Below are 10284 nucleotides of genomic sequence, written 5' to 3' on the forward strand. Positions count from 1 at the left end.
TAAGAGGGAAAGACTTCTAAACAGGGGTTAAATATAACATTGGGGAGTGTGATAGTTGTAATTGATAAAATGAGAATATCGGTTTCATTCCATATTAAATGTGCAATAACGGGAAAAAATCCTTATTTTAGATTTCATGTTTGAGTAAGCACAAACGTAGGAGTTTTTTATTCATTCTGTTTCTGTGGACTATTACCTGTCTATGTTTCAGCTCAGCTGATTTGTATTGATGGGAAAGGGAGATGGAAGTTTATAAGTAAGATTAAAAAACCATGCTTAAAACGGCAGCAAGCCATTTTCTAGATCAAATCACACAATGGGGTATTATAAATACCATAACTGTATTATATACTGACTACTATATACAATTTATCCCGTTTTTGTTTCCTTTATCTCTTTCAACACAAGAAGCTCAAAGGGGATTGAGTGGATCCTGAAGACTCCTGCACTGACGCTGTTCCTCACCTTCAGTCTAAGATCCTTGGATTTTGCAAGACTTTACTTGCTCCTTATTTTTAATAAATATTTAACTTCCCAGTGTTGGTCTTTGTGAAAAAGTGCAGATACACCCAAGTATGATTAGCACAAAATGTTTAGTTCTATTTAGATGCTCCTGACTTGAGCATATTTCTGCTCTGTGTGTCGGACAGAACAAGAACAACATAGAGGAAAAGACAGACAACATGCTTGACGTACAGTTTATTAGACATTTATAAATCCCTTTGTGCTAAATCAGTGCTAAAGTGTATATATATATATATATATATAGGTCATTGACAAATAAACAAATAAATGTTTTTTTTTAAATCTTTTCAAAACTGATGTAATGTATATATTTGTGTCATGAACAATGTATTTAAACAAGTTTCAGTTGTGAACATTTCTAAGTGTTTAAATTCACCTGAAAGTGTACGAACCTACTCCTACTTGTAAGCAGTTTTTACAGTATTTGATAGAGATCTACAAGGATCATTAAGGCTCCTCTGGACAATGCTTTATCATGCATACTGTAATTACCATAATAAGAGAGCCATGTCTGCAGTTGTGCCATTCTGACATGCAAATTGCTTGACAAAAGGTTTTCAATTATCTCAACAGCTATAAATCTACTGAAATGTATGAAATTTGTTTATATGAACGGTTAAAATGATGCCATAGAATTTCATTTTTATTCTTAAAACACCATTTAAATTAGTATTTTAGTCTGTTCATTTGTGCGGACAGTTGCACAACCTGACATTTTGGGAGGTTTAAGATATAACAGGACTATAAATATATTATGTATTCATTTATATAGTAATAAGTGCATAACCAGAAAATATGTTAACAAAGGCAGGCAAGGCTGGTTGACCACAATAAACATTACATATTAGCAGATTTTTATCGTTTAAAAGCAATATTGCTGTAACTACATACACATACTACATCCAAATGTCAATGTATTATATTGTAAACCAACGCATTTATTGACTACAAACTACCAAAAATCACAGTTCTGCTTTCTAACTCCATCGATTTGAAATGGCGCCGAAGCACTTCCTCGAACTATCTGAGGCTTACGCGAATCACGTGACAATCAAGCATTTAGAACTTCCGTTGTCGCAACTCTCTCTGAATCAGTGGCTCTGGATCAGTGGTAGTGCCACCAAGTGGCGAGTTCGGTCTTGTGTTTTAGGACAGAAATATTAGAAAAATAAAATACCACCCATATATGTGAGTAATTTATTTTAAAAGACTTAAAAGTCATAAATATTTAATCGGTAAATTTAGCAGTATAGTTTGTAAAGAATTGATTTAAACGTAAATTCATTTTAATTTGATTAATATTTAACGGCTCTGGCTATTACAAGCCCGGTTGTTATAGCAACGTAAACGAAACTTCTACAGCGCTACCGAGGGAATTTTGAAGTTTTCCTAAAACAAAACCCAGACTTTTTCTTTTACTTCTGCGCTTTTTTTTTTGCCACTTTATCATTATAAGCATGATTACTCCGTCTAACCCCTTGTTGAAGTATGATTATCCGGTGTTTGTGAGCAAATATACAGAGAGGAAATCTCCAAAGGTAAGTACAGTAATTGTATGTTACGTTATACGAATAAAAACAAACCTGCCAAAGTAAAGTAACGTTGTTGTAGTAATAAAGCGTTAACATTTGATTTTCATCTCTTCCTTCACATTTGACACAAGAGTCGCCCTTGGAAAGTGAGTCCCCAACAGATGGTTGACACCGGGCCGGTCCCACCTCCACCCAAACACAAGAGTCCCTCAGCGGATGCCAGCAAGCAGCAAACCCAAGAGATCCTAAATGCCATTCTACCACCAAAGTAAAATAAAACTCTTACAATGATTACTAGAAGTTTTCTTCAATTGGGTGCTGATACCTACCATTAATCACATCACACACTAGTGTGTTACCACATTAGTTAGCGTTTAAAATGTTGGGCTCAGTAAGATTAATAATAATAATAATACTTTTATTCAGTAGGGCACATTAAATTGATCAAAAGTGACAGTGAAGACATTTTTAATTTGACAAAAGATGTACAGAAGATAGATGCTGTTCTTTTCAACTTTCTATTCATCAAAGAATCCTGAAATAAATGCTTCACAGCTGTTTTCAACATTGATAATAATTAGAAGAAACGTTTCTTGAATAGCAAATCATCATATTATACTGGTCTCTGAAGGATCATATGACACTGAAGGCTGGAGTAATGATGCTGAAAATTCAGCTTTTAAAAAAACTTTTGAATGGAACTGTATAAATCATACAAACGTTTCTGTTGCAGGGAATGGATGGAGGATAACCAGTTATGGGTGCAGCCAGTGTCCAGCGCTCCATCCACACGACTGGATGTAATTCATTTGCAAGAACAGCTGGACAAAACCCTGCAGGAGAGGCAGGCCAGAGAGACCGGCATCTGCCCAGTCCGCAGCGAGCTCTACTCGCAGTGCTTTGGTAAAAATACATATATTCTAAATGAAGTGTCATGTTAATATCTCTTGACGTCGATTTACATGACATTCCCCTCTTTCAATCTCTTAGATGAGTTAATCAGACAAGTCACCATTAACTGTGCCGAGCGAGGCCTCCTGCTGCTGAGAGTAAGAGATGAGACTCGCATGACCATCGCTGTCTATCAGGCACTGTACGAGAGCAGTACGGCCTTTGGCATGAGGAAAGCACTTCAGGGGGAGCAGGGAAAGTCTGACATGGAGAACAAGGTCCTTATAGGGATAATTAAGTCAAAAACTTGCTTTCTTCTGCAGAACACACAAGAAAAAACACTAAGAGACATTATTCAAAATATCTTTATTTGTGTGTGTGTTCTGCAGAAGAAAAATCTTTATCTTTAAAGCAAGACCGGACAGTTACCATTTTCTACTCATTGAGATAAAAACTCTTGGTAGATTTCAGAGTTGGAGAGCGAGAAGCGAGATTCGGAGAGGCTATTGAATACGCAAAAGGCTAAATGTGAAGCAATCGAGAGACAGGAAGCAGAACGGGATGAAAATCAGAAAAAGAAGCATGCCAAAGAGGTCCATGTCCTCAAACGAAGCAACCACCAACTCGAGGTAAAGCAGAGATCATCATAATCAGGATTTCTGACATTACTTTTTCAGACTCTAATGTGTCCATTTATTTTTTAGGCACACCTGAAGGTCATAAATACCTTAAAGAATAACGCCTAGATGTTATTAGAATATGAATACACAAACTATTCAGTTTCAAAGAATAAAACATTTATAAAGCATCTGTTCTGAGTATTTATTCATTCTTTTTATTCTCCAAACAAAAGAAAAAGAACAGACATAGATACACGTGTACATGATCCACCATTCAACACTGCTGAATCAGGACACACTGTCTTAAGTTAAAAACTGTGAAAATGCTCAGTGCTGAAATGAATTGTAGTCATAATGTTCATGAGGACGGCTGGAGACACAGTATGAATAAAGTGCATTGGAACGATTGCATCACAGATCAACCAAACCTTCACCTTTACACCAATCACTGTGATTCCACTCCAGATGTTCCAGTTTAGCCACCGACACGACGATGGAAACGGGGATTGATGCGACTGGGTTTCTGACCAGGTCTTATCGCTTAGCTCGTTTGGATTTCTTTCCATCCAAGGGCATTTTTTCGGTTCTTATTCTTGTTCTTGACATTGTGCGTCTCATAATAGCGGACTCCCACTTTCTTCAGTCTCTGTGCGCGCTCCAGGCTTCTTTTCTGTTTGGGTGAAGTAGTTCGACAGAGAGGAAGAGATTAGTTTGGTCTCAAGCTGGGATAAGCTGGGAGAACAGTCCATGCCTCTTTAGATGTGAGTTTGGTAGCCTGGGCAGGATCCTCGTCTCCCACAGCTTTCCTCTTTTTGCCCACTGTCACAGCTGGAAAACAAAAAGAGGTTGAGTGTCTTTTACTCACTTCTTTAAAGCACCAGACATCCCCTAATCATTGAAACATCTCTGAAAAGACTCTGAGGAAATATTCAGTGTATTCAACTGGGTTTGCAAGTCTTACCTTGCATTATGGAGATTTTTTTAAATATTGTTTATATTGCTGTCTATATCAATATTGATTCATATTATTGTGAAGATTTAAATATTGTTTAGGGTCAGTAATCATTTGTTTTGAAAAATGTAAATTACTTTTATTTAGCAATGATGCATTCAATTGTCAAAAGTTACACGCCCCTTTCACCTGATTGGTCAAACCGCTCCGCCTTCAGTACGAGCTTTTCTTTTTGTCACGCAGAATAAGAGTCAGTAAGAGTGCGGCACTGACAAATGCACTTTAATAAAATAATGTCTGAAACCACCACTTACTGTTAACCCCTTAACGCCTGCATTTATATCGCTGTATATAAAAAAATGTTTTATGTGTGTTTTTGCCTTTAAGTAGATGGTAAATAATGTTGAGATTATCAATTTCTCTTTTGCACAACAAATAAATCGAAATTTTGGTATGTTGCAAATTTGCAACAGCCGGCATAATGGTCAATAATAAGATAACAAAAAACACAGTAAAATAACAGTGAAAAAACAATGTTTTATTTATTCACCCTTTTTTTAACTTATTTATATAAATCTGCAACAGCAGGTATTTAATAATAAGAATTATGACCACTTTCATGTCACCAACACAATATACACAAACGTTACTGTTAAGGCTATAGGAAACATTGCATTAAAGAAGAATATGATTTAGAAAACAAAAAACACAAAAACCTAGCCCTATTTTTTTCTTGTTGTATTGTATTTCTTTTATGCACCTGTTCTGTATATTCTTATGCATTCTATTCTAATGTACTTTCTAATCTATTCTAATTTTTGCACACTGTCGATTGAAAGGGCTATATATATATATATATATATATATATTGAAATTAAAATAAATGTAACTAAAGTATAATGAATAAACACAATTTTGTAATCAACTTCCAATATTTAATGATATTTCAAACTGTTTGCTATACTGTAAGTTCTGAGTTTCAGATTTTTTCACTTTCTCGTTCCGAGATATAAGTGAAAAACCAAATTTCCATTCATTCATTTCAACTCAATAGGCCGTAATACCACTGATGTCCACTAGAGGGAGCAGCAGGATTATACATGTGTAATCTTTTTATCAGCTTTCAGAATTGGCTAACAAACAAATGCTTAAAGCTATTTTTTAAATTAGTTTTATATTATTACATCACAAAGAAATATGTGAAATGCTTATAGACCATTAAAAGAGATTTTCACAATAACATATCCCAAATGTGTGTGTGTGTGTGTGTGTGTGTGTGTGTTAAAGCTATTTTTTTATTATTATGATGGACTGGTAATATAGTTTAATATTATTAAACTATATTACCTAAATATTCAACAAAACTAAATTACATTTTATCAACTATATTAAACTAAATTAGATTTCCACAATAACATCCCAAAAGTGTGTGTGTGTGTGTGTGTGCGTGTGTCTGTGTGTGTGTGTGTGTGTGTGTGTGTGTAAGCATGCATTATTGAGTAAACATGAAAATTTGAGACATTTTTTTCAATAAAATTATATGATTAAAATGAAAACTAAAAATTGTGTTTTAAATGGGAAACGTCTCGGTTACGTATGTAACCCTAGTTCCCTGATAGGGAACGAGACGCTGCGTCAAACGCTGCGGGAACGCCCCTGCGTTGTGCGTCATGAAGCACGTATGGAATCAGCCCAATGGAGAGATGAAACGTCATAGGCGGGTGACGTCATCGACCAGGAAACTATAAAGCACCCCAAAAACACAAGCGCATTAGCTTCTGATAGGCTTGAAGGAAGCGCTAACGGGAGTGCCGGGAGTATGGCGGAGCGACGCAGCGTCTCGTTCCCTATCAGGGAACTAGGGTTACATACGTAACCGAGACGTTCCCTTTCAAGGGAACTTCGAGCTGCGTCAAACGCTGCGGGAACGCGAATACCCACGTCGCCATAGGACCAAACGACCGTCATGTGAGACTAGCGCACAGAGGACGAGAGCACCTGTGCCCCAGGGGTAGAGCTTAAGTCTAGGTCATAGAACTTAATAAAAGTATGCGGTGAAGACCATCCAGCCGCATCACAAACATCACTCAGGGAAACCCCCGACAAAAGAGCTTTAGAAGCAGCCATACTCCTGGTAGAGTGAGCTCGGACAACCAAAGGTGAAGGCTGGCCAGCCGACTCATAAGCAAGTGAGATAGCCTCAACCACCCACTTGCTCATTCTCTGTTTAGACGCCGGACACCCTTTCCTGGGTGGCCCGAAACATACAAAAAGTTGTTCTGATTTCCTCCACAGGGCAGCTCTGTGGAGATAAGCGTCTAATGCCCTAACAGGGCAGAGAGAATTAAGTTTCTCCTGGTCCGATGACATAAATGGAGGAGGACAGAAAGCCTGCAGAACCGTAGGTCTAACAATATTAGTAGGAACCTTAGGAACGTAACCTGGTCTAGGATGCAGAAAAGCTTTAACCATGCCAGGTGCAAATTCCAGGCACGAGGGTGAAACCGACAGAGCCTGCAAATCTCCGATTCTTTTTAGTGAAGAGATAGCAAGCAAAAAGATAGTCTTAAAAGTGAGAAACTTCTCGGGAACTTCTTCGATAGGTTCAAAAGGAGCTAGGGAAAGACCTTCTAATACAATGGCCAGATCCCAAGTCGGCACCCTCGTACGAACTGCTGGCCTCAGCCTCAAAGTGCCACGGAGGAAACGAGTTATAAGCGGGTGTCTCCCAAGAGAAACTCCACTGAAAGGGACGTGGTAAGCAGCTAGTGCCGCCACATACACCTTTAGTGTGGAGGGGGATAACCCTGTGGAGAAGCGCTCCTGCAGGAATTCCAGCACTGCACCCACTGGGCAGTTAACTGGGTCCTGCAGGTGTTCTCCACACCAAGAAGTGAAAAGTTTCCACTTCAAGGCATAAAGCTTCCTCGTGGATGGAGCTCTGGAGTTAAGAATGGTCTCAACAACCTCGGTTGAGAGACCGGAGTCTATGAGCTGGGCCCCCTCAGAGGCCAAGCCCACAGTTTCCACAATTCTGGGCGGGGGTGAAGTATCGTGCCCCCCGCCTGGGAGAGTAGATCCCTCCTGACCGGGAGCTCCAAAGGAGAACCGTCCAGGAGAGAAATCAGGTCCGCAAACCATACTCGGGCCGGCCAGAACGGGGCTACTAGTAGTAGACTGACCCCGTCCCGGCGGACCCTCTCCAGAACTCCTGGTAACAGAGCAATCGGGGGAAAGGCGTACAGACGTGACCTCGGCCACGGCTGCACCATAGCATCCAACCCCAGGGGGGCTGGAAGAGTGATGGAGAACCACCGATGACAATGAGTGGTCTCCTTGGAAGCGAATAGGTCCACCTCGGCGCGACCGAAACTCAACCAAAGGAGCTCCACCACCTCGGGGTGGAGTCTCCATTCCCCTGGCCTCGGCCCCTGCCTCGACAGGGAGTCTGCTACCACATTCAAATACCCAGGGAGATACATTGCTCTCAGAGATAGTAGCTTCCCTTGGGACCACAGGAGGATCTGACGGGCCAACTTGTAAAGCCGGCGAGACCGCAGGCCCCCCTGATGATTTATATAAGAGACCACCGACGTGTTGTCTGATTGAACTAACACATGATGGCCTCTCAGGTCTGTTAGGAAGTGTTTCAGAGCCTGAAACACAGCCAACATCTCTAGACAATTTATGTGCCACGAAAGATGATGATCCTGCCACAGACCTTGGGCTGGGCGACCACTCATGACCGCCCCCCACCCTGTGAGGGAAGCATCCGTCGTTAGCGTTATGCGACGACAAAGAGCCCCCAGCACAGGACCTTTGGATAGGAACCAAGTTTCTCTCCACATGACCAGAACACGAAGGCAGCGCCGCGTGACTTTGAACGTGCGGAGCGGATTTCCCCTCGGGGAGAATCCCTTGGTCCTGAGCCACCACTGTAGCGGTCTCATGTACAACAGGCCGCAAGGTATAACGTTGGACGCTGCTGCCATCAGACCCAACAGTCTCTGAAACTGCTTGACAGTGAGTAGCTGGCCTAGCTTCACTTGTTTCACAGCTGAGAGAATCGAAGCGATGCGGGTCGGAGAGAGTCGCGCCCGCATCGATACCGAATCCCAAACGACACCCAGAAAAGTGGTCTTCTGGGAAGGAGATAATACACTTTTCTTTGCGTTCAGCCTCAACCCCAACTTTCTGATATGAGCGAGGACGACATCTCGATGCCGAACCGCCATCTGCTCGGTCTGAGCTAAAATCAACCAATCGTCGATGTAATTGAGAATACGAATGCCCTGAAGCCTCAGAGGCACTAGTGCTGCATCCATGCATTTCGTGAAAGTGCGGGGAGATAAAGCTAGGCCAAACGGAAGAACCCTGTACTGGTACGCCTCGCCCCCGAAGGCGAACCTCAGGAACTTCCTGTGTTGTGGAAGGATGGACACATGGAAGTATGCGTCCTTCAGATCTATCGTGACAAACCAGTCCTCGGACCTGATTTGAGACACGATCTGCTTGATAGTGAGCATCTTGAATTTTAGCTTCCCTACCGAGCGATTCAATATGCGCAGGTCTAAAATTGGACGCAACCCCCCATCCTTCTTTGGAACGATGAAATATCGGCTGTAATAACCTGACTCCAAACTGGGAGGAGGAACCCGTTCTATAGCCTCTTTTTGAAGGAGCGTTTTCACCTCCTGTTCCAATACCAGAGCCTGCTCGGGGCCCACCACTGTGTGCAGAACCCCTCTGAATTTTGGTGGACGACACCTGAACTGGATAGCATAACCCTTTTCTACTGTCTGCAGGACCCAATGAGATATTTTTGGAAGGCTTTTCCACTCTGCCAGAAATTCTACTAAGGGTACCAGCCTCTCGAGGCTGGCCTCTGGTGTAACTTGAGCAGCAGACGCAGCGCCCTGAAACGGCGCACCGGCAGGGAACAACTGGTCTGACCGCTCTGAGACCCTCCTCAGAGGGAGCGAGCGTCCCTCGGGAAAGCGCTCGCTGGGATCGTCTGTGCCCCGGCATAAAGGCGGGGTTGGCAGAACGAGCCCCTGAGGGCACCGAGGAGGAATGGGCACCGTAAAAAGAGGTGAACACCTTTCCGCCTCGGTGGGGACCACCCTCAGCATCCTGAACGGCTTGGCGTCAGGACTTCTTCTTAGCCGAAGCCTTCTTAGCCAATATAACTGTCCTCAGATCAGTTCTACTGGGAGAAGGCTTCGGCTGAGAGTGTCGCGGCTGAGCCCACTGTCCAGCAGGGGGAGCACGAGACGCGACACTCTGCCTCTGCTGCGCTCTATGTGATGAGCTCGAAGACGGCCGGGGCTGCTCCCGCCCAGCAGCCCCAGGGACATGAACTTTAAGGGGAAGAAACTTTTTAAAAGCTGCAGTTTGTTTCTTTTCTTCTTGGAATTTATCGATAACTGAATTCACAGCATCACCAAACAACCCCATGGGAGAAAGAGGAGCATCTAAAAGAAAAGCTTTTTCTCTCTCTTTAATATTAGTCTGATTTAACCACAAATGTCTTTCTGCGGCCACCAGAGCTGCCATAGAACGACCCATTAATTTGGCCGATTCTCTGGTGGCACGCAGGGATAAATCAGCAGCCTGACGCAGTTCGCGAACTACGTCAGTACTGACCTCCTCACTCTCACTCATGTCCCTTAGCAGATCAGCCTGGTATGCCTGCAAGATTGACATAGTATGCAGACATGACGCAGCCTGACCTGCTGCCGAATATGCTTTACCCACCAAAGCC

At 42.3% G+C, this 10284-nt stretch overlaps 1 protein-coding gene across 1 annotated transcript; it reads left to right on the plus strand.

The window, feature by feature from the left end:
• Positions 1–1713: 1713 nt before the first annotated feature.
• On the plus strand, positions 1714–3758 carry LOC143711993 (axonemal dynein light intermediate polypeptide 1-like). Its single transcript, XM_077204226.1, has 6 exons — positions 1714–2063; positions 2189–2325; positions 2791–2960; positions 3048–3226; positions 3413–3577; positions 3653–3758. Exons 1-6 carry the CDS (start codon positions 1983–1985, stop codon positions 3692–3694), a joined length of 774 nt encoding a protein of 257 aa, XP_077060341.1. The 5' UTR covers positions 1714–1982; the 3' UTR covers positions 3695–3758.
• Positions 3759–10284: the final 6526 nt, after the last annotated feature.

This window comes from Siphateles boraxobius, unplaced genomic scaffold (assembly GCF_051911475.1).
Source record: "Siphateles boraxobius isolate OS27281-9 unplaced genomic scaffold, OSU_SipBor_1 5, whole genome shotgun sequence".
Lineage (NCBI taxonomy): Eukaryota > Metazoa > Chordata > Actinopteri > Cypriniformes > Leuciscidae > Siphateles > Siphateles boraxobius.

Bases quoted from the DNA above. Each gene is read 5' to 3' on its own strand.
- LOC143711993 (XM_077204226.1), top strand. From the start codon at position 1,983: ATGATTACTCCGTCTAACCCCTTGTTGAAGTATGATTATCCGGTGTTT. The intron at 2,064-2,188 runs GTAAGTACAGTA...ATTTGACACAAG, and splicing joins CAGAGAGGAAATCTCCAAAG to AGTCGCCCTTGGAAAGTGAG. The intron at 2,326-2,790 runs GTAAAATAAAAC...TTTCTGTTGCAG, and splicing joins AATGCCATTCTACCACCAAA to GGAATGGATGGAGGATAACC.